Source organism: Podarcis filfolensis, assembly GCF_964270895.1.
Source record: "Podarcis filfolensis genome assembly, chromosome: 1".
NCBI lineage: Eukaryota > Metazoa > Chordata > Lepidosauria > Squamata > Lacertidae > Podarcis > Podarcis filfolensis.
Window position 1 is genome coordinate 54,812,555 of NC_139604.1, and position 27,993 is coordinate 54,840,547.

At 45.5% G+C, this 27,993-nt stretch overlaps 1 protein-coding gene across 11 annotated transcripts; it reads right to left on the reverse strand.

Annotated features, from left to right (window-relative positions):
* Window positions 1-141: 141 nt before the first annotated feature.
* TNKS1BP1 (tankyrase 1 binding protein 1) lies at window positions 142-27,993 on the reverse strand. Of its 11 annotated transcripts, none has more exons than XM_083617591.1 (12): window positions 27,781-27,993; window positions 21,214-21,355; window positions 19,572-20,337; window positions 18,688-18,760; window positions 16,013-17,461; window positions 12,490-14,279; window positions 7,540-7,945; window positions 6,160-6,301; window positions 5,428-5,561; window positions 4,352-4,503; window positions 2,310-2,385; window positions 142-617 (listed from the first exon to the last, which is right to left on the reverse strand). In XM_083617591.1, exons 1-11 carry the CDS (start codon window positions 27,805-27,807, stop codon window positions 2,325-2,327), a joined length of 5,142 nt encoding a protein of 1,713 aa, XP_083473717.1. In that variant the 5' UTR covers window positions 27,808-27,993; the 3' UTR covers window positions 142-617; window positions 2,310-2,324. The 11 variants fall into 11 exon arrangements, with proteins under 11 accessions (XP_083473717.1, XP_083473719.1, XP_083473718.1 ...); XM_083617593.1 differs by having other exon boundaries at window positions 18,688-18,757; window positions 27,781-27,891; XM_083617592.1 differs by having other exon boundaries at window positions 7,540-7,948; window positions 18,688-18,757; window positions 27,781-27,891.

Consider the following 27,993-nt stretch of genomic DNA (forward strand, 5'->3'; position numbering starts at 1 on the left):
AAAAAGCAAAACATTATTTCACCACCAGCATTTTATTATAACCCCTGCTTGTCTGCCCCTCTCAAAGAATAGGTTGCCAAGTAACAAGGCTGGCTCAGGATACAGCTCAGAGGATCACACACAAGCACGCGGGAACCACAGTGCCTCCTTAACCATAAAACCTTTATTTGTTTCAAGTGGCCAAAGGGGGAGAAATCCATTCTTCTTTTGTCTGAAATGCATTATATGGCAGCCGAGAAAGCAGAAGCCTCACCTCTTTGTCTTCCCTCCCTACCTTGGGGTGAAAGAAAAGGGGGCCAGCACAAAGCTCCTTGACTGGTTACAAAAAAAGAATAAAGATACTTTATAAAAATGTATGTGGTATAAGAAGGAGGAAAAAAAGGAGAAAACAGCCAGGACAGCGGCAGAGAGCATCTGACCGCCATATGCATGAGTGACTGAATGTGATACAAAGTGCATAAATGTGCCTCGTCCCCCCTCTCCCCTCCCCACCCCACCCCAATCCCTCTAAGTTGTTAGGTGGGGATTCTGGCTCCAGACCCAACATGCTGCCTCCCACCCGTGAACAGCTCACTGGAACTTCAGCTGTCAGGGCCCCAGTAGCAGGAGAGCAACACCTGCAACAAAAAGAAGAATATGACAGGAATTACAAAGCTTGGCAGGCTTATTTGCTATAGTGCAGGAATCCCACCTACAGATTTATGCATCACCGCCCAACTTTGGCTCATGGGCAAAACATGTTAAAGGCTTAGTCTCCCACACAAGCCTACACACCCTTTGGAGCAGCACGTTCAAATCAAGGTGACCTTTCGTAACTGCATAGTTATTTAGTATGCCAAATTCCCTCTTCAGTTCTCTTTCAGTTAGAATTCCCAAGGAACCAATCTTCCATTTCCCCAACCAAAATAAATGGAAAGTCAGGTGCAGCATTGCCCACTAGGTGGCAAAAAGTTCCTAGAATAACCTGCAAGTTGCAGACACAGGATGTTTCCCGCCACATGCAGTTCCAGCTGCTAGAAGGCTACTCTAGTTCCTGGAATAATGGTAGTCTGGTGCAGCAAAGACAGCCCAGAGAGTAACATATGTATTATGACCTAAACTTTTGTAGACTAGCATTCATTCTGTGCAATACATGGAAGTGCTATGACACGACCTGTACTTTTTGCATTTCATTTGCATCTATCCTCATACACCCACACAGCCCAAAAGCACACATGTGCATATATTGCGTGCATGCACCTACTCAGGACAATATGTCATGCATCTGACGAAATGGAGTCTAGTCTACAAACGTTTGTGCCTTGATAAACATGTAAGTCTTGAAGGTGACGGAAGACTGTTGTTTTTGCAACAATTCCCAGGTCAACCAGGGCAGCACTCATTGGGAATTGCTCTATACCAGTCACACTTCTTCAGCCTGGCAGCTAGTTTCCTCACCTACAATATGCACACACCATTTACACAGGAATCATCCTGTGATGGGTCATGTCACTTTACATTAACTGCAATGGACCTCTGACAGATGGCAAATGTTTTAGGCTCCTCTACTGCAGCTGTCTGTGGGATTACAAACAGCTAGGCAAGAGCATGATTATCATGAACATGTATGATAATTCACCTATTTAGGATTCCAGAGTGCCAATTACCACAATGCAAGCACAGGTAATCCACTAGTGCAGCCTTCTGGGCTCATGCAGTTCTACTAACTATAGCTTTGTCCTTATAGTACCAGGACTAACCCAGTATACATTACCAGAGTGGTAAATGGAAAGGTCAAAAAGGACAGGAGGATTCCCCAAGCTCCCTATCCCCACCCCACACAAACACAACAAAAATAAATGTGTACTGAAAAGCATTGTATTTGAAATCACACTTTTGTGCTAACACAAGCAGCCTGAAGCTGCTGAGTGCAATCTGGACAAGACTGCAGTGAGAGCTCACGGAAGAGAATTTGGGGTATATGGATGCTAGCAGGGAAGAGATTTAATGGCCACTCTTATAACTCTGTCCAACTGACATCCACTATGAAGAGTGCTTCAACTTCCAGGAGGCCTAAATGCCTCATCCTCTTCTCTCAGATAACAATTCAGAGGTCTTAATGCTTGATGTACAACAGCCACAGACATTTTTCTGTGAGCATGCTTGACAAACTGCCAAAATTCCAACAAACGTTTCTTGCAGCTGCAGAACAAAATTGGCCAGATGTGCTGAATGTAGTGCACTTGGAAAGCAATGATGATCCCACTTGCACAAATATTAGGGATCAGATGACCATTTGGTAAGCTAGACTTAAGCCCTAGAAAACTTGCCTGAATGTTTTTATTTCAAGACTTCTTCTTTTTCAACTTCAGAACTTGCAGCCAATTGGGTGAGGATGTTTCTGACCTAGGGGAGTCAGGAAATGGTTAAAAGCAAAAGGTGGAACTACGATAGAAAAAAAAATGGGTTACCCACATTCCAGAGGCAAAATGATGGACCTGGATGCTAAGAAATAGTTTGAATACCAACGCTCAGCATGCAGCCACACAGACATGCCACTATATACAATTTTCCAACCCCTCCAACACTACACAGGCAAGGAGGCAGAGTGCAGAGAACAAGATCTAAGAGCCCTGCACCACTAATCCCCCCCCCCATCTAATATGTCTCATGAGTTGTGGGCAGGAAGCCTGAAGGAGCAGGTAGCGCTGTGACCCATGGCAGAACCCAAAATCACAACACTAAGTAACAAAGTTTGCCCCAAAATTATATATTTATTATGTTTCTTATTTATTTCAGTTACTTCTACCTGCCTTTGCTCACAGAAGTGGACTAAGGCAGCTTACAACAAGACCACGGCTACAGTCATAAAATACAAATCATAAATACAAGCCAGTAAGACAACAGCTGAAAACAACAATTAAAACATCATGGAGAGAGGCCAGGTTAAGTGAGCACCTGCTGGAATAAGATGTTCTTCACTGCTTGCTGAAGGGCAAGCAATGAGGAAGTCAAGTTCATCTCCCTAGGCAGGCTGTTCCTTAATGAGGACACCACAACAGAGAAGGCTTCTCTCTCTCTCTCTCTCTCTCTCTCTCTCTCTCTCTCTCTCTCTCTCTCACACACACACACACACACACACACACACACACACACAGACATCAGCCCGTTAGTTGTATCTCTAACAGCAAGTGAATATAGTAGAGGGCCTCTGTAGTGGAACAGCATTCCTATGCAGGTTCAGACGGGAGAAGGCAATTCCAAAAGAAAGAGTACATCCAGTTTCAAACTTTTTGTAACATTCGTTTTTGAATGCTCAAAGAGGAACAAAACAACTGCAAAGTTTATTTTTAAAATAAGAAAATCCCATGAGGTCATTTGCTGGGAACACATCACTGAACTCCAAAATCTGTTTTAGGACAATACTTTTATTAGGCCAACCAAAAATGTCACAAAACAGCAGACAAGCTTTCAAGTTGCCCAGAACTTTTTATCAGGCTGGTTGTTCAAAAAGCAACAGTGGGGAGAGAGAGAAGAGGAGGGAAAGGCCATGGGTCTGCATCAGGTAAGAGTCTTAACCCAAAATGCCTTTGTCCCTTCCCCTCTAGCTGAATGCCAACCACTAAGAGGTCTTGACTAGTTGGCATGCCAGAGTCTCATTCGATGCCAGCACTAAAAATACAAAACATTCCACCAACTAAGAATGGCTATGCATTGTTCAGAGCAGAGAAGGTGGGGCAGGGGAGTAGAACTTGTGGTCTTCCAGATGTGGATGGACTGCAACTCTCCTCAGCCCCAGCCAGCATGACCAGCGGTCAGGGACAATGGGAGTTTCAGTCTGATAACATACAGAGGACCATAATTGCCCACCCATGACTTAGAGGGCGCATGGTATACAGACACCTGTAACTGACCAACAATAGGCCAGCAAAGTCCATAAGATTGAACAAATGCCCTTCATTTGGGATTCCAGCTGTTCCATTTCATTCTTCCCCATCCCTGGTTTTCCCTAGTCAAGGAACATTCTGTAATCATTAAGCACACTTAGTTCTCAATGGGATGTTTTTTGGGGAAGGAGGCATTCCCCTCAAAAAGGTTTCTTCCTTCATGATTTTTTGTACTTCTGCAAACCTGGGGTGCTGCCTCTTGTGCATGGGTGGTGATGTTCTGACTACATAAGCAATGGCACTTGGAGAATTGAGAACACTGATAGTATATATGATTTTATCCTAATTTCCTGTGTATTGTTGGCTGCTGCCTTTCTTCTGTTATAGTTGCCAGAAAGAGCTGCAGCACACTCGCGTTCTGCAGCAAGCAGGATAACCACCACTGACATACCAACACATGTTATTTTCCACCACCACACACCTACCCTGAGGATTTCTCTGGTTTGGGTGGCAGCACCAGAGGCTTCCCAGTGATGTTGGCAATCTTGCACGATTTAGAGCGCTGAACATGGGTTTCCTTGGTCTCACTTTGTGGATCCCCTTCCTCAGCAGAACGGTTTCGGCCTCGCAACTTGGCCTAGGATTGAGGACAACAGATTTACAAAAACAGGCATTTAGCAAAACACCTAACATTTGCTTAGAGTTGTCCTACTCCCTGATCTTTCATTGGCAATTTTCTGCTTTTTCTCATAACTGCCCCCTGCACTTCCTTTACCATCAGCGGCTGGAGGTTAGATAGTAATCTCCTCTGACAAAGCAAAGACCTATCTCAAGTGTGTGGAAGTTTTTGGCTCCATGGGGCAGGATTGCCTTGCAAGCCAAACTGGACACAACTAATCCTATGGGCCAAAACAAGCCTTGCAAGGCCACCCATTTGTCAATCACCTCACTAAAACAGAGAAAAACGTTTTGTTTTAGCAGGGCTTTCAATGCCAACACCTTTTTATAACAGGAGATTTGCATTGAACCTACTGCTAAAGCAAAGGTTTTTCGTCCTTTCATTTTAGCAGGGGTATACACTTCCCTTCCTTATCACAATGGGTTCACATTGAAACTCCTGCTAAAACAATTTTTCCCCCCACCATTTTAGTAGGATTTCAATGCAAACCCCTTCCTGAACCCCTGAAACCCCTGGCTGCCTATAGGCCAGAGGTTTATCAGCTATTTAGTCCAGCATCCTGGTTCGTCATAGTAGCTAACCAGATGCCTATCAAATATGAGTGCAATAGCATTCTACCATTGGTGATCCTCAGCAAATGATGTTCAGTGGCATGATGGAAGTAATGTTTATCCACCATGACTTGGAAGCATTGACTGTCTCATTCTCCATGAGTTTTTCTCCCCCCTCCTTTCATTCAGTACTTTGATTTCAGCTTGGAATTCTAACATAGAACATTCCACTATCTGATAGCAAAGGCCACTCAGTTTCTAAGAGCCAACCCATATTTGTTAACATTGTGTCATTCTTTATCCTGTCCCCAACCCCTTTTCCAGGTACTACCTTCAATGCCGATGGGTTCAGCCCTGGGAAGAGAGGGACCTTTACCCCCTTTGACAGTGGAGATGTTCGTGACTTCCTGCTCCTTGGTTCCTCTGGGGCTTCTTCATCAGAGACCGCAGAAACTATTCGAGGCTCTAAACAGGGAAGAAAATGGCGATACCATAATGCAGAAGAACCCATGCTGACACCATGTGACGCATTTTAATCCATGCCCCAACAGGAGGAAAAAAATGACATAATCTAAAGTGCAGTGCCTAGAAAGCAGCAATGACAGGCAACCTAGGACACTCCTGTTGGAAACCTTTGTCACACCAAGTCATGCTGTATGTGGCACATCTGCTAAGCCTATAACAAAGCCTAAGCACATGTAACTGAAGCAACCACATACTGCTGCCTTGGTTATCCCCTCTTCACTCTGTCAAATTCTAGACTGCAAGCTCTAGATAGAAGCTTGCATTCTTGTACTGGTAGCATAATATAAACTACATTAAGATGGCCTGACCCTAAGCAGTGCCTCTGCAGTGAACGATGCCTGGGAATCATATGCAAGCTGCTTAGAGCTTTTTGTGAAGAAAGGCAAGAATGTAAGTTAACAAAATAAGCCACACACAAAATGACATAACCAAGTAAGACACAAAGAGATAACACATCCGAAACCTCTTCAGTAACAGGTGTTGGGAATACACCAATGAAGGCTACATGCCAGGCCCAGCATGCAACGCTCCATGCTACCTGTGGAATCTCTGAACATCCAATTGTCTCCGTCGTTCTCGGAAAGAGCCCCTCCAGACCGGGTGGCTGGTGCACGATGACCTCGCTTACGGCCCAAATTAACACGGTCACGATACACAGTGTTGTCAAGAACCTCTGTATCCTGAAAGCATACCGAAGAGGAGAACAAAGGGATCAGAGAAACACATTTCTCCCTCAATGAATGCACAGCAACACCCAGAGTATCCCCATAGATCCTTCTCAGCTTCAGTTCCTTCAAGGAACAGAAACTGAAGAGTACTTCATACACTTTCCAGAGACATGCACAGCTTGCAGGACCACAGCTAGCAAAACATCCACATATTCCCACAAAGCCTGAGCTCAACCATTAACAACTTGTCCTTTCATTAAAAACTGTTAATATGTGTTGGTTTTCTTCTATTTCCTGCCCCAAATACTCTTCTATGGTTGGCTCACCTTCTAAATTTTAGGTGAACGACTGACAGCTATGAGTAGAGGAAGGCAGGGAGAACTGCTTATGAATTTTTCCAACCAGATTGCACTGCGTCAGGCTGCTTACATTGCCCTGGGGTGTCACTCAAGTCGAAAGTGTGGGATGAGGCTGGTTACCAAAAGCCTGGACACACTAGCTCTGCCCATGTAGCACAACACAAGGGCATCACCAGGATGTGTGGGAAGGCTTCTGGGCAGACTGGCATGGGTGGTTGGCTGAAACCTTTCCTACAAATGATTTACAGCTTGCATGAAAACCAAGGGACAAAAATAACTTTGGTTCAAGGTTGCCCAACTGAAATGGCAATATTAGAAAAAGGATTTAGATTTCTCTTCTCACTCTCTAGTCTTCCAGCTTATTTCTACATCAGCAGCAAGACATAAGCTGTTTTTTGGAGGACTCTTGACTCATGAGTCAACTTGTGAAGCCTGAAATATTATCTGGAGTCAGCTACCAAAATACAGCCAAAAAAGGCACGGCTATGAGCTATTCTTTATACATAGAATCACAGAATCATGGAATTGTAGTTGGAAGGGACCATGAGGGTCATCTAGTCCAACCCCCTGCAATGCAACATCTTTTGCCCAACGTGGGGCTCAAACCCATGGCCCTGAGATAAACAGCCTCACGCTCTACTGACTTAGCGATCCCTCTCAATCCAGAAGCAATTATAGAAGATGATAAAACCCTTTGTAAAGCAGGTCTGAAATGGAGCATTTGCCTGAAAGAAAGCATTAGGAACCCATGTTTCTATATCAGCTACGCATTAAAATGTAATGTAAAAGCCCCTCAAACCTTGGAATTGCTGTGCACGTATAAGCCTATATACTGCAGAGAAGGCTCAGGGGTCAAGCAGGTACCTCAGAAACATCTTAAGTACTACTTACCTCTAAGAAGATGAAGTTCTCCCCTTCAGGAGCAATAGCTCCCTCTAAAGCAGGAGCCTTCTGTGATATGGGCTGTGCAGCTTGACTTCCATTTTGCTCTGGATGATTCAACACTCTCAGGTCCACGGGTAGCTGACTCCCATTTCCACTGTCTAACTGGCTGTCCCCACCATCTGCAGCAGACAAAGCTTTTCCATCCTCCTTTGCTGAGAAAGGCAGTCCTTCAGCCCTTTCAGCAAGAGCCCCCTGGTTATTACGCAAGCTGCGCAGTATCCTCTCTTCTTCTGAATGGCAGCTGTGGAAGGAGGCAGGTCTCTTCTGCTGGGCCACCTCTTTGACAGCACTATTGGAAACCATGTCTTCCTGCAGGCAGCTGGGGCTGGAGAGTCGCTCACTATGGAATTTTCTGCTTGGATGTCAGATAATGAACATTAGGGTAAGGTTCTTCTTAATTCTTATCAACAGGTCTCTCACTATCCTAGCAAAATTCCCCCTCCCCAACTCCAAGCATCTCCATATCTCCTAATCATCCCAAAGCCATTTTTCTCCTCACTGTACAAAAGAAATGACGGTATGTGAAGGTCAGGACTCGACAGCCAAAGGGAGAATGAATACCTTACAAACATGATGCAGGCCTAAGGAGGCATCAGAGATGGACAAACCCACAACAGAGGATTCAAACCTACAATTGCCAATGGTCAAAGAGTACAAATACCTCAAAGAGAACTCAAATCATGACCCTACACTTAAGCCACATGGTACAATCATCGTAGGGATATCCGCTTCACAATGCAGGTGGAAGCTCATGTGATCCAAGGGAGCAACAGTTTGCATTAGAGAAGACAGGAGGAAAGATAAACCTGCACATTTCCCGACTGCCAAAATAAATACAGGCTATACTATATGACCATTTCAAAAGGCTGGACTGTAATGAGGAGTGTGGGATATGTAACTGTAGCTACTCCACAGACTACAGATTCCTCAGGCCAAAGGCTGCCGTTATGACATGTCTGCCCAATTTACAACCCACAGCCTGCAAAAACCCTGGCTTGACAACCTCCCTGGTTTTACATTCCCTTAAGGGCAACTCTAAAAGAACAATCCTATGCATGCTTACTGAGAATTAAGTCCCATTCTGTTCAATGAGGCTTACTCTCACATAACACACATAGTCCTGGTTAGTATGTAATGGTAAACCATAGCCTAAAATTACGGTTTACCATGACCCCATGTTTTTGGAGCATTTTCAAACAAACCATGAGTAAGAAATCAAGGTTTGTCTTTGGTTTGCCACTTGTGGTTTGTTTAGTGGGAAACAAACCATGAGTGCCGGTTTGCATGCAACGCTAAGCCAGCAATGATTTGCTTCTGAAAAAGGACAAACACAGAGGTCACAATCCGACCACCATGTACAAGTATACTGCTTGTTTAAGATAAGCTATAGTTCATTTCAGAGCATGGCTGCTACATGCAAACTGGGCAATAGGATTATAGCCTTAATCAACTTCAGTGAGCTGCTAGGCACCACTGCATTCTGTTTCCTCTGTGGCCTGAAGAATGTAAGTATGAAGAGGGGGAGTACCCAAGACAAGACACATTAATTAATTTTCATTCAATTTACACTGGTTTGGATGGTGATACTTCCTGGTTTCTCATTTTGAGTTGCAGGGATTAGCAGAGAGATTCAATCACTCCATGCATGGCTTAAGGGTGTCAAGTGTACAAAATTACCCAATATACAAGAAAGCCTTTGTTTGGAAGTTACGCAGCAACCAAAACAGGCAGAGGCAGCTTCAAAACAAGAGTGTGACTAGACATGCACATGAGAAGGATTCCACATCAGAGAAAGCCAGCATGCTAGGCTTGGACTAGGGAGCCCCAAGTTAATATCCATGCTCAGCCATGATGTTCACTGGGTGACCTTGGCTGTACCCTCTATTCTCTCCACCCCCCATTTTAGCCAAATCAGAAGGCGCATCATTTAGCTAAGAAGAGTCCTTGAGTGAAACCTGCACCTTTTAAAATGGCTGTGTGCATGGCATTGAAATTCACACCTTGTCGTTCTTCTTGAATTCTCTCTACAGTTGCCAAGGCCATCTCTATAACTATCCATTTTCATTAGTTTACAAGGACGAGATGATGGCAATCAGTTATTTGAGATTAAAACTGACCCAATTCTTCCCAATTTCTACACATATATATGGAGGGCACAATGAGAAGACTTCAGTTCTTTTCCCAGGCCTTTCAACATTTTCAACATATGTTACCAATCAGTGCTTTTAACATTATTTTGTTTTGTTTTGATAAACTTGATGACAATGAGGCTTATGCTCAAGAGGAGTTTAGCATTTAGACTGTTTGTTTGCTATGGTTCATTTTTGCTGCTGTACTTGATTAAATTTAATATATTTAATTTTCACTGTTGGCCACTTGGGGCTCCAGCATAATGGTGACTAAGAAATAATAGTTTGCCCCTGTTTCATGGTTAGCTTAAAAAGTGCAGCACTGCAAACTATCTTTCTTGTCCCTTTCGCTTTCCATAATCACAATCCAATTTGATGACTTCGCATTTAAAAGAGCTCACAATCTGGAAGTCTTATTCCAAGCAGTGACATGAGTTCCTCAAATGATAGAACAGAAAGATGCTGGTTATAACCCACAGAAAGTGATAGAAACATGACAACAGCATTAGCTGTATAAAAATAAAATTGTTTCACATTTAGGAAAGTGGGAGAAAGGCGACAGGGGTTTGTGCGGTCTGCTACTCCTACTCTGTTTTGCATTTCAAAAAAGCTGGACAGTCATCAAAAATGTTATTTCCCCAATGAAAGCAATACAGGTATGGATCCTGTATTTGAGGGCTGGGGGGGGGGGGAATAGCTACCACTTCATTCCAGGAAGAGACCACAAGGGCCTGGTCCAACCCCTTCTGACCTACTTCAGTTATGGGACCTGTTCCTACCTCTGAAATAGTGTGCCACTTCCACATCAGCACAATCCTTAAGCCATACTTGCTGCTGGTCTCTCAAGTACCTAGTTGTGGAGAATGTATTGCCAAAAAAGAGGTGCTCAAAAGCACATGTTCAAAGGAGGGAGCAATGCCACCTCACATCCTGACAAAGCACTCCTACTCCAGTCTAGAGCAGTGTTTCACAACCAGGGGCCATATGCTGGGGCCCAGGATATTCCAAGGGGGCCACAGGAGAAAACTGCGTAAATGAGGGACCACAGCAAGAGGCATGGGGGGCACAGAGGGAAGTGAAACATTTTTAAAAAAATACTAGTCAGCAAATCCAAGGCTGAAGAGAAACAAGTGATGACGAAGGGAGATCTTTACAGAATACAATATAGGAAAGAGAATTATAGATACTGTCACTCATTTTCACCCATAACAAAGAGGTTGTGACTTCAGAGCATACTGAATGAGAGTGCTAATTATGTGCATAAGACATGGGACCTGCTGGTACAGGATGTTGCTGAAGCAAGACAGCTAATTGAAAGCCAAACACTAGAAGCAATTCATAAAAGAATCCGTCCTCTTCTCCTCATTCCTGCTGAACATGGCACCAACCCAAGACAAGACAGTGGAACTGATCATACGACAGCAAAGGTGACAGCTCTTGCAGAACAGCAGCTGTATCATTAGGCATTTGCCTGGTCAGCTAAGGAGAGTAAAAATATACCTCCAGGTAACCTGCTGCAGGCCCCCCCCCACCTGCCTGATTTCATTCTGCAACAGCCACAGTACTCTATTGTGTTTCCACAGTTAGGAAAACAAAACAGTGCACATCATGGCTACTGGGTGTGCAGTTGCTGTCATGACCAGATGGAGGGTAGCAGTGGAGCATCACTGGATTTTCTCACCAAAGAAACAAGAGTTACACACTATGATTGTTGCTTCTAAACCTCAGGGCCATATTCAACTAATATGTTGAGCTAAAGTTCCTCACCACAAGGATTTTATTTGTTGGATGGAACCTTCTCCCTCTCTTCTTCCCTCTCCCACACCACCAAATGTGACCCATGCCATCCCCAAATCTGCTATGGAGAACTGGGGGAAAACCCATAGTAGATTTAGGGGCCACACAGGGAGTGAGGGAAAGAAGTTCCATTGCCTGAGCAGTGTTTCTACATTGCAGCGCCGTAGAAGTTGCCTATCCTGGTTCCCACAAAGATTTCTGGCTTCAAGAGGTAGCTGTAAGGCCTACCTCAGCAGCTGTGCACCATAGACACAAAGTAATATGTGGTACTGGCTGCACTAACAATGGGTAACATGGAGAGATGAAAGGGAATGGTTGCAAACCGATTAAAAGTGTGCAACTGTGCTTTTGATTTTACAAAAGGAATTTACAAAAGGAAATGAATACAAAAACAAAAACAGTACTTCAATTCCATTGTCCACTTGTATTCATGTAGCCTTCCACTTCCATTCTAACTTTCTTAAGAGACATGGGGCTGTGCCATCACTTGCTTCACTCACCAACCCCCCCCCCCCCCGTCTGACCCACATTAATGATGCAGTATAAGCCTCAGTGGTACAAAGCAAGAAGGAGGGGAAGCATAGAGCACAACAGATGCTGGGGAGCTGCTCAAGGGGTCCCGACTGTTCCTCTATGACTCACTTGGGCAGGTCACCTGCTTCACTTCCCTTGTTGTCTGACACTGCTGAGGCTGAAATGGCATCACTGGTGTGTGCTGAATAGCAATGGATGTGGCGGCAGCAGCAGGACAGCTGCTGGGAAGATGTCCTGGCAATTCCTCTGCGGATCGCCTGGGCAACCTACCCACCTGCCTTCATCTCCTCCTCCTCCTCCAATACCACTGTGATAGCTCTCATAGGTCTGTTGTCACACTGCACCGCACTGCACAACATCACCTGTTGGAGGCCAAGTGAACTGAAGCATGAAAACATCTGAACCTTTTTATAATACATTAGGATACAGCCTTTACCTTTCTCCAGAGACTCCAGCTGCTCTTGGATGCTCCATCTCATCACCATCCAAAGGTGTCGCTCCAAACTGATAGCTGCTGTCCTTATGCTTTATCCCAGTTGCGCCAGTCCAGTCCATCTGTATTAGATCTACTTCCTCAGCCCCATCCAAAGCCTTGGGCCTCAAATCAGACACTTCCATGCTTTCAGTGCCAGATCTGTAGGCCAAATCTGCTTGTCCCACACCAGGTTCTCTGGTCTCCTCTGGATTCACAGTCCTTACATCTGATGAAGGAGACAAGGTTTCCAGACCCAAGGAAGGAAACCAATGAAGCTGCTTCTCTGTAGGTTTTTCAGATGCATCTGGGCTCCCAACTTTCAAGTCTTTTGAGAGATCCATGCCTCTGAGGCCAAGATCTTGAGTCCACTCAGGCTGCCCCTCTCCAACTCCTCTAGGCTCATCCATAGCAACTGCTATTAAGTCTCCAGACTGACCTACCAGGCTGCCGGCTGTCTCCTCCAAATCCACGGTCACACTTAGACTTGGTAACTCTATTGGACCAAAACTACCAGCTCGGTCCTTCCCTATAGCACCTAACTGGTTATTTTGTTTAGTTGCCGAGACATCAGTGTCTCTGACCCATTCTCTTGTGGCAATGGGGAAATCACTATCTTGTAGATCAGATTCCCTAAGGTTGTAATCATCAGCCCAGACTGGCTTCCGGGCACAGTACTCCAGATCACCAGCCTCAAATTCAGTGGTGCTGCTTCTGCTTGCAATACTGAGTTCTCTTTCCCAGCGTGTTTGATTATCATCATACTCACTGGCTCCATCTGGTTTTTCAGCACTGAACACACCATCATGGCTTTGGGGAATACCCATGACATATCTGCTGGGCCAATCAGACTGTTTGACACTCAGTTCAGACTCCTGGCAGCTGCCATCATCAAAGCCATATGTATTGGGTCGTAGTCGCTGTTGGATGCTAACCTGGGATTCTAGATGATTGGCACTATATTCACTAGGTTGCTCCACCTGGTTGGCATGGGACTCTGACTGCACTGGGCTAGCCCTGCTGTCAACATTGGAATCACTAGGCCAGCCTGACTGGCTGGCACTGGATGTGGCATCCTGAGAGCCAACATTGACAGCACTGTGATCACTGGGCCCCTCTAAATGCCTGGCACTGAGCTCTGCATCCTGGTGGCTGTGAGTACCATATTTGCTAAACGCATCTGATGATTTTGTGTTAACTTCCAATTCTGGACAGCTATCCTTTTCTTCACTGTATTTATTGGGCCAGTCAGTTCTTTCAGTAGCACCAACATGATAGGGGCTGCTCCAACCCATTTTCTCAGCAGCAGACCTGCTGCTCTCCTGATCATCTTCATTACTGCAGAGTCTGGGCCAGCCTGGTTTTCTCACGTATGGCTCTCGGTCCTGACACTCAGCAGTGCTGATGCTGTATGTGCTGCTCCAATCTGGCTCCTCAATCTTCTGGTCACCACAGCTGCTGCCATAGGCAGTGATCCAATCTTCTTGCCCTGGATTAGAACTGTCCTGCAATGGTGTTCCTCTGGTCCAGACTTTCTGGCTGGAACCAAATTCCATATCCTGCCTTTTGGCATCACTGTACGAGCTCAGCCACTCCTGTGGGCCAGTGCCAAATTCTCGATCCTGCTCTGTCTCACCAGGCCAAACTACCTTGCCAACACCAGCAGCCCAACCCATGCCAAAGGTAGCAGACCGATCAACTTCTACAAAGCCAAACTCGCTGTGAAGATCCTTCCTTGACCATCCCAGAAGATCCTAATAAAGAAAGGCAAGGAAAATAAAGCAACATTAGAAAGGCATGGGACAGTGAGCCAAATTTAGTGGGGATCTGATCTAGTAAAGATGTCCCTTCTCCCAACAGTCCAATATGAGAAATACATTAAGGAGACAGAAGCTGAAAATGTAAATTCACTAAACCCTTCCTGTATTTTTTTTTAAACCAGTTTGAATATATTTCACTTAACATGCACAACTTAGGAAAGGGCCATTACTGAGTAGCAGCACGTTTTGCATGTAAAAGTGCCAGGTTCAATCCCTGCCATCCACAGACTGGGCTGGTAAAGATCCCTGTCCAAAACCTTGGAGAGCAGCTGGTCAGTGTAGACCATTATATCTGCAAAAATGGGCCAGATCTAATACCAGATCAACATGACTTAAGGTGGGCACAACAACTACATCACAACCTTATAAATATGTGGTAAAAAATTAAGATGCTTATGCCCAAAAGCATGTTTGAACTAAAAATGGGTCCCAGGTCTAAACTAGACATGAACTAGAGGGATCAATGGTCTTGGTTCAGTCTAAGGCAGATTCCTATGTTCCTAACACTGCAATTTTCTATTTAGAAAGTTCCTCCAAATGGAAAAATATATCAAACCCACATGTATGATTTTAGAGGAAAGTTTTCCTTTTATTCTCTGTTATCCATTATAAAGGCCTTCGGCTATATACAATAAAAAAACCTGACCATACATATAGAGTGATAAGCCTGCACTTGGTAATCATCCACTCATGTGTAGATGCAGCAAGTTACATGCATTTAGTATAGAAACAATTATTTACGTAAATGTGTATGGAGGGGGACCTGGTGGCAATTCTTTCTTTGGTCTTTCATGCTTGCTCATTTTCCTACATAGAAGTGTTTTCTATGTAAGGAAATGATAGCTTGAAACGTGCCTGTTAAAAATTAGTTTTCAAAAATAATTTGGAATTTTGGCAAGTTCCATATTGGTAGAGTGCAAGGAAGATTAAAGAGGTACTTATATGGCCAGGAAAATAAACTAGTAGCCACTGGTACTGAATTGTTCACTGGCAAAGAACCCCCTTGCAAGCCTGATCAGACTGTGAGACTTTTGGGCTTTCAGAAGCACCCCCTATTATAACCACCTAATGGACAGTTAATTCTTGTTCGCTAGAGCACGTGAGCCTACCAAGGTATGCACATTAGTTTTGGTATACAACCCAGTACATTAAGTGATGTGCCTTGTAGCTACATAGCTATGGAGCCCTACCAAACTAAAGAGCACCAATTCATTCTTAGGCTGAGTCTGCTGGAGCTCAAGGCACAATTTCTTGGTGGCAAAGAGGGCCAACCAAACAGACAAAAGTAACTTTGATGTGTACGGGCAGGCTGGATTCAGGGAGGTGAGGGAAGCTGCTCCACCCAGGATGACTGCAGGATTACCCACGCAGCAGCACCTTTTGGCTCAGCCTCCTCTTTTGCACGCTCTGCAGCCATCTAACCTGTTCAGCCACTTTTGCGGCTTACTTAAAAACCAAGACCCGCCCTTCCCAAAGACAAGTTCAGTCTCTGTTACTTAACTGGGCAGGAATGCACATTCACCTAGCCATGCTTGTGCCCATTTAATGCCTTCTTACCAGGTTCTAAAAAGCACTAGAAATAGGAAGCCAGTAGAACTGTCTCCTTGCAACCCGTTTTGCGGTCTTCAGCCAACCACCCATGCCCGCACTAAATACAGTTCCTTTACCTCCGGTCCTGTAGGGTCTTCTGACTTGGGCGTACTTCTCTTCTTTATGTCATCAGCACTAGGCGGAGGAGATGCCAGCAGTTCATCGAGCCAGTGTGAGCCTGGATCAGGGTCAGCCCTCCTTTCAGGGTCAGCAACCCCCAACTTGCCTTCACGTGCCAGACCTACAGCACCATCATCTTCTTGGCAGGAAGCAGCTGTCCGCACCTGGACATCTTCAGAGAATAAGATGCAAGGCTCTGCAGGAGGGGCAGCCTGCTCTACACTTGGCAATGGCTCCATTGCCCTTAAAGCCCCTTCCTCAGGGGTTGGGACAAAGGGTAAGAAACCATCATGCTCCTCTTGACAACCAACCTCTGCTGCTGCTATAGGGCCCTTGAGCTTGGGGCTAATAGGCTCCCTCAGAGTTGAGGGACCTCCAGGTGCTGATATCTCAAGGGCTGAAGGGGACTCCAGCTGGTCCTCAGCCTTTCTCCTGATCCCTGGGGAACTCCTGGAATTGCTGTGGCAGAATAAGCTCCCATAAGCCTCAGTCTCCTCTCCTCTCTGGCCCTCTGAACCTCTTTCCTTATAAGACCCTTTGGGGCTGAGGCTTTCTCTATCCAATTCTGCCTCCAAGAGACCAGTATCATCAGCCTCCGCAATGGGAGACCTTGGAGGAGACCCCAGTCTCCTTCCACCAAACTCAAGAGCCCGGTTAGGGAACGACCATTCAAAGGACTGTGACAAGCTCCAATTGGACTCTCCCCCTGCAGCCTGCTCTAAAGCTGGGTCCCCTCCTCTTGGCAAGACAGCCAAAGACCCTCCCAGCTCCTCCTTGTCCATTTTTTTACCCCGTGGTTGCAACACCCCTTCTGAGGCACGCCGTAGAACCAGTTGAGATAATTGGGGGTCTTTACCCTTAAATGGTAATGTTGGTGCTTGATTGTCGAGGGAATCCTTATCCCTGGAGAGTAAGGGGGAGGCTTGTGCATGAGAGGGAGAGCCAGGAGGTTTATCAGAACTAGCAAGGTACTCAGAAGGAGTGCTCGGGGAGCCAGGGGACTCCGACACTCCTCGGAGACCACAGGGGGGTGCCAGGCTGTGCTCAGCAGGAGGATGAGTCAAACTGGCAGATGGCCCAGCACATCTTGCAGAAAGGTCCCCAAGACCTGAAGACAAGGAGTGTCCTAGGAAACCACTGGGGGATCCTGGGGGGCAGGGATCAGATAGGGCAAGAGGGGAACCTGGAGCCTGGGCATGACCAAGGGAGACCTTAACAGGAGATCTGAGGGGTTCAGTAGGTGCATCAGGAGAGCCTGGGGGAAGCTGAGCTTCAGCACTTGGGACATCTCCTGGAAAATGTGGGCTCTCTGGGGACCGGGCTGATTCAGCAGGGGCATCAGGGGACCCAGGAGTGACTCGAGAAGAAAGCTTCGTGAGGAGTTGATAGGTCTTGGGGAGAGAGACCTGGAGAGAAACAAGGGAAGAATGGGTTTTAAAAATATGATTCCTCCCTCCCTGGAACCTTCCCGAGCATCCTAATCTGTCCCCTCCAGCCCCAAAGAATACAGGATGTCTCCTCCAATCCTAACCTCTTCCCTCTTTTTCTAGACCTTAGAGATTGTCCTTCATGTCTTGGAAGTTCTGGTTTCACTACAAGACCCCACGAGACCCTCCCCAACAATATTTCTGCCCGAAGGAAGCCAGAAGGAAAGGAAATTCAAAGAATGGAGGAAGGGGAAAAGAGAGGCTGAAGAAATCGTTCAAAGTGTTGCAGTAACAAGGCTGTATGCCCCACCCCAGGACCTTGCCTCCTCTCCAACTAGGCCTTCACAAAAGTGAAGAACTAAGCTAAGTAGATCACACAATAGGCTGATGACCTTCCTTCCCCCCTCCTCCTCCTCCTCCTCTGGGAGAGGCAAAAGGAGTTAATCATTACCATCACCCATCCCTGAACAAGCAGCAAGAGGTTACAGTGCTTTCACTGCTAGATTATTTGGCCAAAGGCCCAGCTGCTGGGATCTGCTTCATACATACCTTGTAGGTCACCAAATTATATTCACTGAGTCACAGCTGCTCCCTTCCCTCCAGCTAAGGGCCTGGTATTCTGCATTAGGCTTCCACACTTTGCCTGGGCTAGGCTCAGGCTAGCTAGCTAGCCTAGGCCAGAGTTTGCTCTCTGAAGAGCTGAAGAGTCACAGATCCATTTTTCTCATTTATTTTCTAACTCTTCCAAAAGCATAAGGCAGTATTGGGACTGTTAGTGGGAGCGCTATGTGCTATACCAAATGCCAAGATTATGCTCTGGATTTTTCAAAACTGTACCATGCAAGGTAGAAAAATGAAGACTTCCTCAGAGTCGATGTCACCATGTCTTGCACATGAGGTTAGGGGCTGAATCTTTCAAACTGAAGGCACCTAGGTAAGCCAACCCATGGGATTTTGACAAGGACATACCCAGTTACTGAAAAAGCAACAAATATGGCCTGGGACACCCCATAGCAGTGCAAGATAGTGCATCGTTTGCTTGGGCTACCAATCTCTTCTTGAAGAGAAGCATTAGTAGAGAAAGGAGACACGCACCCTACAGAGAGGGAGCCCGGAAGGAGAGAGGTGGCAGATACCCCTGAGACAGAGGAGAGCCAGGAAGGAGAGAGCCCAGCGGAGGAATTGCCGTGCTGCAGATAACTCACACCAGGAGGAGACAGTAGACTGCTATATCCAGGTTGGCCTCCATCACAGCTCATGCTAGGTTGACTGGAGCTGCTGAGAGAAAGATTACATCACCATCAGGAAACAAGCCTGATTACTGATGGAAAAAATGTATTTCTAAGGCAGGGATGGAAAACCTGTGGCCCTCCAGATGTTGCTGGGCTACAAATCCTATAATATCCAACCATTAGCCACGTTAGCTAGTTGTTGATTGGAGCTGCAAGTCCAACAACATCTGAAGATCCAGTTTCCCCAAAGCCTGCTCAACAGAATTGTGTGCTACTTTTGTCACAAAAGGGTTTTCTGCCTGACACTAGGTATCACATAACGAACGGGAGATGGGGAACCCCAAGGATCATCTAATCCAACCCCTACAATGAAGAAATGCTCCAAGCATCATCAGAGTTCTTCTAAAATCAGTTACCTGTGCCTGATCAACCGCTCACCTACAAATAAATCCCAAGAGTTGCTACCACTCATGACATCATCGTAGGATTTAAGATTACTGAGATTTCACAGAAACTATAGTTGGGAGAAGCATGCCCAATTCTAGCCATTGAATTCAAGTTGTGATTAATTCAATGGTATTTATTGCCATGTATGTAATGCCCAGGAATGTAGCCTTCAGTTGTGCCAACCCTCAGTTTTCATTCTTAAATCACAAGAATAATTTAGCTCTGCTAGAGCCAAATGTGAAAGAACAAAGAAAGAACTGCCAGCAGGTCACCTTCTAGACACATTTACTGTATTGCTTTCATTTTCCTAGCACTGTTCTATAGTTGCTGACCTGCATCCCATCTCAGTCCTCTGTGATGTATTGCAAAGCTGATCTTCTAAGATTATGTGGAATGAATCTGAACCTCACCTGTCCTTAGAGAGTAAATCTAAGTTTCTCTCCGTTGCTCTTGCTGGTAGCTCAGATTCAGGCAGATGCTGACCATTTGAGCTTGTGATTTCCTCCTTGTTCCTTGACAATATGCTGTCCTCAACTTCACAAGAGGCTCTGCAAGCAGGACCCTCCGACTCTGTTTCACCCCCTTCTCCACTGGAATATCTCCGGAATGCAGCATAACCCTTAGGCCCCAGGTGGACAGCTGTGCTACTATCCTGGCTGAAGAAGGAGCGTACCAGCCGAGGCCTGTCAGGGCTGCTTGCCCCTTCTTTGTTGGGCTTCTCCATCTTGGCCAAAATCTCCTCCACTGTGGTCCCAGGAAAACGCTCTGGTTTGGCTGCTACTGGCACCGGTATTACTTTGAAGGGAACAGCACCTTTGCGAACACTGGAGGACTCTCCACACTCCTCTCCGGTTGCTCCCTCCACAGCACTTGATTTATTTGCAGACCCAGTTCCTTCTCCATCTCCAGCTGGTTTGGCTGTAGTGGAAAATGGATACAAAACCTCCTTCCCATTGGTAGCTTCTCTTGGAGAGGTCTTTAGACCAAAAGAAAGACGCTTAACAGCATTGCCAGCCCCACCACTATATGGCTTGGGCCCAGCCAACAAGTTGATCTTTTCAGCAGAGGGCACCTCAGAGAGAGCCTGACGCTGTCCAGGAACAGGCTTCACTGGCATGGCTGGCTTTGGCAACACACAGGGCTTGGGTTTCACGGGTGGCTTTGGACGGGCATCCCCTGAGGAAAAAAGGATGTGGGGAAAGATGCATTTTATACAGAGCTCAGTCAGAACACAGGGCAACTAAATTATATGGATCAAAATGATAATCCATTGCCTAAGTACACAAAAAATAAAAATAAAATGAGCTCTACTAATAATCCTTGCTAAATTTCCAAACTACTTTGCAGGAAACAGAGAAGCCACTAAAACTGCATGCAGCTTTGGACACAGGTCAGGCTAGAGGATCTTCTAGTCTATTAAACCAGAAATAGCGGTAATAAAGATTACCAACAGAAGCCATGAAAATGCTTTTGGAATGCATTTAAATTGCAAATGGTAGTATTCAGAGTAGACCCACTGAAAGTAATAGCATTACTAAGTTAGCTCTATTACTTTCAATAGCTCTGCTCTGAATATAACGTAGTTGCATACCACTCGTTGTTCTCAGGTCCGGCAGTGGGATCAGAGCCTTTACGTGATTAGCAGAAGCGTGTGGTGCAACTTTTAGGGATGACACCACTTCAATTATAGGTGCAGGGCTGCCTCCTGGGGCAAAGAGAAATCCCCCATGCACACAGAAAACAAGCATGTCAGGAAGAAAGGTTCTAGGTTAGCCTTCTCCTGGACACAATAGCCTCCATGTTTTGTTTTTCACACATTCAAATATGTTGTCCCCTACTTTCAGAATGAAGAGCTACAATCCCTCAAGAGCTGCATTAAGTGATTCTTCTGCTTGCTATTTGATTCCATTCTTCAATCTCTGGTGCACCACCACCCAACATAAACAGAAAAATTTAAATACCTAGCAACTTGGCACACCATCTCCCATATTTAGCTCTCTCAAACAATCAGCTCAGTTCTGCTGAGCTGAAGGCTCACAATGCAAGGCATACCTATCTCCGGACTGCTTGCTAGTTGTTTGGGTCCTCTCCGGCCATTAGCAGCAGTACAGGGAAATGGGGAGCAAAGCGACTGAGGATTAGAGTCCATCACATCACCGGGCTGGGACTCTGAACTCAGCATAAATGTCAGCCCCTAGGATACAGGAAAAGGAGGTTAGGCAGTCTGCAAAATTTGTAAAGATAGCAAAGACCTCCAATCCAACCTCCAACCATAGATGCTTCCTCCTAGAATGCAAGTTTTCCAATATCCTCCTTTGTTCCTTTGAGAGAGGAATTTCTCTCTCTCTCTCTCTCTCTCTCTCTCTCTCTCTCACACACACACACACACACACACACACACAGAAAGAGAGAATGTATCATGTTATGCCACTCCCAGGGCAGGCTGGAACAAGGGTGAAGGAAGCAAGTCTCCCACAAATATCCAGGCCATGAGTCACGCTAAAGGATGGGAATCTCAAACTTATAAAACTTTGGCTTTCTAGCTGACTTGCTCCACTCTCCACAGGGCCACCCCTGCTCCACCTTTCTGCCACGCCCTGTCCTTCCCAGCCAACTTGCTATCACTCCTTCCCTGCCTTTCTCTTGCCAGGTCCAGTCACTTTGCCAGAACATTTGGCTGCTTTTCCAGTCAGAATCTCCTTTTCTCTTCCCAAGTCCCTTTCTGCTCCCACCCCTTCGCAGCAAAGCCGAGTTTCTGCTCAACCCAATCCCAGCTGTATACACTCCCAACCCGGATATACTGAGCAGGGAGCAAACATCTGGAGTACTTCCCCCTCCCACCCCCCCTCCAGATTTCTCAATCGTTTGGCACAGCCCCTGGAATTCAATGAGGTAAAGCTGGGGCCTGCTCCTGTCACTACGGCAACGGCCTCCCGCTAGATTTCAGGAGAGGGCCAAACCCTGGCTAAAAAAGAAAAGCAAAGCCAGCATCTTGGTTACAAGGAGTGTGTGCCTCAAGAGATTGTTCTAACAGAACTGATCCCCATAATGAGGCAGGAGGAGGAGGGGGGCCTACCAATAACTCCCCCCTCCCTCAGTATGACAGAAAGAGCTGGAACAACAGGCAGACAGCTGAATTTAAGGCATAGCCACAAGATTGTAAACAGCCCCCTCCTCAACCTCCATCTATACATTATGCCAAAACAGGACCATCAAGCCTCTCCTTCCAAAGCGAGGGTGATTTAAAGGCACAGTGCCTCAGATGAGGGAAGGCGGTTCAGCCGCCTCTGCTCTTTCTGCTTAGGCCCCTCCTTTGACTAGTTTAATCTTGATTTATAAAATATGTTTTTAACATCATTTTTCAGCCCTAACAAGGGCCCCCGGGGCAGTTTACATAAAAGAACATGCCAAACAAAACCCGAAAACGTAAAAGGAACAGAGCTAAAAGCTTCAATCATATACTGAAAACCATTAAAAGCCACGCAGAATAAGAATGTTTCCCCTGCCTGTTGAAATGTCGTCAGAATGGGACTAGTCTCTCTACAAACAGGCTACTGCCACAAAAAGTCCCTGTCTCATTTCTACAAGGATACAGCACCTTAGTCCCATCCCCTACTTCTAGCCTGGTAGCACCTAAGCCCAACATTTGCAAAGCCCCAGACCTTATTCTTGCCTAAGCTACTTGTTCATGTAACCTCTCCCCTCATATTCATTTGCCTTAACTTAAATCTTTATTGCAACTTTGCACACCCCTGTGTCTGAGGTACCATTCTGTTTATCCTACTCGGCAAGAACTTCCTGAGTGAACTATTGCTTCTGAATACAGAATCCCCTGTAAGGGGGAAAGAGTTTCATTTAGTGGAGAAGATAGCTGAAGGAGAGCCGATGAAACCTGAGTGGACATTGAAAACCAGCAACACATTAAGGTACCCGGAACCCCATCCAAAATCTATTAAGGCAGTGAATACACACAACAAAATATGCAAGACAAGATAAGACTCTCTCCAAATTCAGAGCTAGTAAAACTAAATAAAGGTAGAATTTTAAAAAGGCAGAGAAACAGTCTAATCCTATTTCCTCAGCTCTCTTACTTTTCTTCATAGATGAACTATGGTTTTTAACCTGTCAGGCAAAGAGGCTCCTGAAACTGACAAGTCCTTTCTACAAAATACAAGGAAGTACACAAACTATATTTCATCAAGCAATTAAAACTGCCCAACATGTTGTTTTGTTATCTACGCAAACATTTCTATGTGGGAAAATGAATGCATGGCCATTTTGCCATGGGTACATATAGAGAAACATTTGTCAGATTAGATGGTATATGCTTGTTCCTGTACTAAAAAAACAACAATGTCAATGCAGGAAAATCATCAAGAGTAAAGCAGCCTTCAAAGAGGAAGTGCCTTGGTAAAACACATATGCATACACACAATAAGCTAGTAAACAAAAAACAAAAAGAAAGATAAGCGAGGGTGGTTACTTTTGGCTTCTAAAGTGGGGGGGAGGAATATAATAAAAAAACTGTTTTATATTTAGACACTGACTGACAACCCATCCTATATACATGTCTACTCAGAAGCAACTCCTAGAGTTGAATGGGGCTCACTCTCAGGTAAGCAGGTATAAGATTACAGCCTCAGTCTTGAAATGGAAATTATCACAGTACAATTTCTATTTTCCCAAGAGTGTATCTCATGTTATGAGAGACTCCTGAGGAGAGAATTCTTTCACACTTGATCAAAAAAATTAACTTGCAAGACCCATAAGATAAAGTGACATTCCATTTATGATCTTTTCAGATAGTTGCAAAATCTAGTTTTGGCGCCTGGACTTTCTACTCAGCCAGATGGGCGGGGTATAAATAATAATTTTTTTATTATTATTAATTATTACTACTACTACTACTACTACTACTACTACGACTACTACAACTAACAGAAAGGGGCATATATACCCAAATGGTACTTTCCGCCCCAGCTGCAACAAAACGTATCTTTCCCACATGGGTCTCCACAGCCACAGCAGGCGATGCAACCTTCCAACAACTTGACCTCACCCCCAGAGGCACACTCCTCCATTGTCTCCTGAGACACACAGATGCCAACCAGACTTTAACTTTAATAGTGATGCATTATTAAAGACAATCCATAATTGTTTCAAGAAAGGAACAGAGAGATCAGAATTAGAAACCGCTTAGGAAGAAGGAAGCACATAATATTACAGCTGAGCTTTGGGCTACCGTGATGAAGCAGATATGCAGAAAGGCAATTCTTAAAGATCAAGAGTGAGGCAATAGAAGGCAGAGAAGACAGGCAAGTTCACAGTGTAAAGAATAGAAAGGAATATCTAAAGCAAAATAGTTGTTTTTGTCATGTATATAGTTGCACCTCCACAACCCTATGACATAGGATGAAGAAGGCACAGACTTCTAAATGAGTACAACTTGCAACAGAATCCACTCCTGCTGGAACCCAGAGATTTTCAACTGGAATGCCACAGGAAGGAAACCACTCAGAAAGACTATAATAAGGATTTGGTTAAGGTAAAACCAGGGGATGAACAAACAGCAGATACGACGTGGGAGAAAAAGGCACCAATAGGTGTAGGTAAAAAGAAGAAAGTACAAAAGCTGAGCCAAGAAAGTAGAACTGAGAAAATACCTAAAGGCGATGGCTTGATATCTACAGAGGCTCTTCTTGTGAAGCATTTATACCTCCAAGACATTATACAAAACTTCTCCAGCAGAAGGTATATGAAGAAGAGGAAACTATACAACTCACACCATGGCTGCAATGTTCAAAACTCCCATTGTTCTAGGCGCATTTTGCGACAGGGAATTTCATTATGGAGAGCAGTTTCTGAGTTCTGGGCGCAGTACTGTGCCTAAGATTTCAGATTAAAACTGCAGAGTGGAAGGAAAAGAGGACCTTTTTCTGCCTCCCCACTTCCAGCTACTCTCTGAAGACTGGAGAAGAGACCCTCTTACGAATATTAGGGGGGTGGGCAGGGGAAGGACTAGACCATGTGAAAAATGAACATAATATTTTAGCTGCAGTTCATTCATTTTCAGCTTTGTATTCTTGTTATAAAAAAGCGTGCCTAGACATTCCGTTGTTGCACCATAACCTAGGTTTAAGGTGCCATTTAGCTCCTAACTTTCATATCTCAGTTTCTAACACTGCATGGCTGGACTACGCATCAATGACTACTCTCCCAACATACTATGAATTCAAATCAAGTTGGGCTATAACTTTGTTCCTCTAGAACTGTGCATCATTAACAAAAGAGTCTCTAATGCCACAGGTGGGTTTAGATCTGGGACCTCAATAAGATTCTTCTCTACATTAGCCCCTCTACCCAGTATAAATAAAAGTTGCTTACTTATTTGTTCTTTAGAATCCAGACAGCAAGTCTCCCAAATGGCTGCATTCCCATTCCCAGCCCATGCCAGGATCATACTACTTTCTTAAAATGCTGGTTTGTAGTCATTTTTTAAAGCTTCAACAACTTCAACTGTAAGCACAAATGTTTCATGTTTCAGTTGAAGTAGCACTATTTCCTCATATGGATAACCAGATTCCCAGCACTGATGCAATAGGACTGCGGAGGTGAAGATGGTAAAGCCTTTGAATTGCATTTACAAGGAGGTGAAACTTGGCAGCAACAACAAAAATCAGTTAAACTGCTTTCTTCCGCCATAGAACATCAGAAACAATGGTGTCAAGGGAGCTCTTATGGGAAAAGAGCTAAGCAAGTAAAGGTATCTAAGAAGCAATGGTAGGTGCTCTAGTGAGGGGTGGAGAGTAATATGGGTGCAACTTTCCCCACCCACTCTCTCTTCTGAAGGTGCTGCATTGTGCAGGGACTACCTATTATGCAATTAGCACTGAATCAGACTACTACTTGCACAGCTTTTCATCAGCACTTGCATTCTGATAGTTTGCAGTCGAAGGAATGAATAAGTAAAAAGACAGCACACGCTTACTACAATGTAATTCAAGGGATCCCAGCTGCCATAGTGATCTACTAAATGCATCCAGACAAATCCCTTGCCATCTTTGGGCTATTGTTTCCCATGCCACCCTGCCTTTTCAGCCTGTAAGACCCTTGCAGCAATCACTGTCTGCCACTTTGTCTGCACAGTCCACATATGAAGGGGACATTAATCTCAGCATGTCCATAGAATGCACACATACCATGTTAATAAAAAATAATGGATAGGAAACAGTCACAGAAGGATAATAAAAAGGAGGCTCTTCCTCAAGGAGCAGCGGTAGAAAAGAACGGCACCAGGAACAGATGTATTTAGGTAAACTTGGCCCTTTGTGAAACAAAACTGGCTTATTACAAGGCACAGATTATGAATTTATTCTAAAAATGTATTGCTCCCTATTTCCAAACAGAGAAGATCAAAGAAAGAATCCTAAATAGAAACCAGGGCAGATAGGAAAGAGGTTATCACAGCAATTGGAAAGGGGGGCACTAGATTAGTAGTTAATGGGCTAAGAAACTCATAATTCTATTAGGGGGAAGAATTGTGCAGAAATACAGGAAACAGAAGGCATGTGGGAGAATGTTGACACGTGATTAAAGTACAAGAGAGGGGTGGATTTCTCCCAACAGAGAATAAGTTTCATTGTAAACAATAAGCAACAACTCACAAATGGCAGAATTTTAAAAGCCAGTCCTCATAGCCCAGTTCAGACCACTATTTTCACAAGCAACAAGGAAATATCATGAAAGAAGATGGGAGCTCAGCAAGCATGAGGCAGTGTTTTGTGGTGCAGAAATGGGTACAAGGAGAGGTCACAGAGTTCATAAAGCCTGTGTGCAGTAACTGGTTTTCAGCAAGATTTAAAGGGAGCTAAGTATTTCTAAGTTGGGTGTTCTTGGAATCACAGCCAAGAAAGGGAGGGAGTGGTGAGAGGCAGAACTGCGGGAAACTCCAGCCAAAAGGGGGTGGAGAGCAGCTTCAGGACGCATTAAGCAGAAAGCATACAAAGAAGGCGAGCAGGGGTGCCAGTTAGCAGAAGCAAGGAAGCAGGGAGACGGCCCTAGGACAGTTACCCCTGGCCAGTGTAAATGACAGCCCCGCTTACAGCAGAGAAGGCATACAAGCTACCTTTAAGAGCATATGGGCATACCATATGGTCCTAATTGGCCTTCCCTCTACGACCAATCCGCCATCCCCGCTCCTTAGACCATCCTGCAGTCGGGTCTCCAGGCCAGGCCTTCCACAATCCCTGCAGCAGCGAAGGGGCTACAAAGAACAATTGCTGCCCCGGCCACCATGACTCGCCTCGACTCAATCCCGGGCAAGGGGCTGAGCCGAAGACGACCCACCCGCACGCGGATCCACAGCTCCCCCGATCTACCGATTTGGGGGGCGAGGGGGGGCACCTGGCCCTCCTCCCCCTAAGCTCTTTTCCCCAGGGCCCTCCGACGCCACCTCCTTATCCTCGCGGTCCGTTCCCTTCGCACGCCTCCCCCCGCACGCATCTCCCCCCCCCCCCACCAGCGACCCCCAGGAGGATCTCCTGCCAGCCCCACCTCGGGATGTGGGCGAAAATGCACAGCCCTCCCCGCTGGCGGGGGCTTCTGCGTAGGCTCCCTTACCAAGCTCGGCGATCTACGGCCCGACATAGGCGCAGCAGATCTTCGCACTGTGCATATTCATGACGTTCGAATCAAGGCCAGGCTCGCCCCGCCCACTTCGATGCATATTCATGAGGCATGCAAATGTAGAGCCACCCACTCCCACGTGTCACATTCCCGAGACTTGCAGGGACTCCAACGAGGCTGGGCTTGCAAGGAAGCTTCGGCTTACAC

Bases quoted from the DNA above. Each gene is read 5' to 3' on its own strand.
- TNKS1BP1 (XM_083617584.1), bottom strand. From the start codon at position 27,807: ATGTCGGGCCGTAGATCGCCGAGCTTGGTAAGGGAGCCTACGCAGAAG. The intron at 21,356-27,714 runs GTGGGGCTGGCA...CCTGTATCCTAG, and splicing joins ATTTTCGCCCACATCCCGAG to GGGCTGACATTTATGCTGAG. The intron at 14,280-16,012 runs GTAAAGGAACTG...TTTCTTTATTAG, and splicing joins AAGACCCTACAGGACCGGAG to GATCTTCTGGGATGGTCAAG.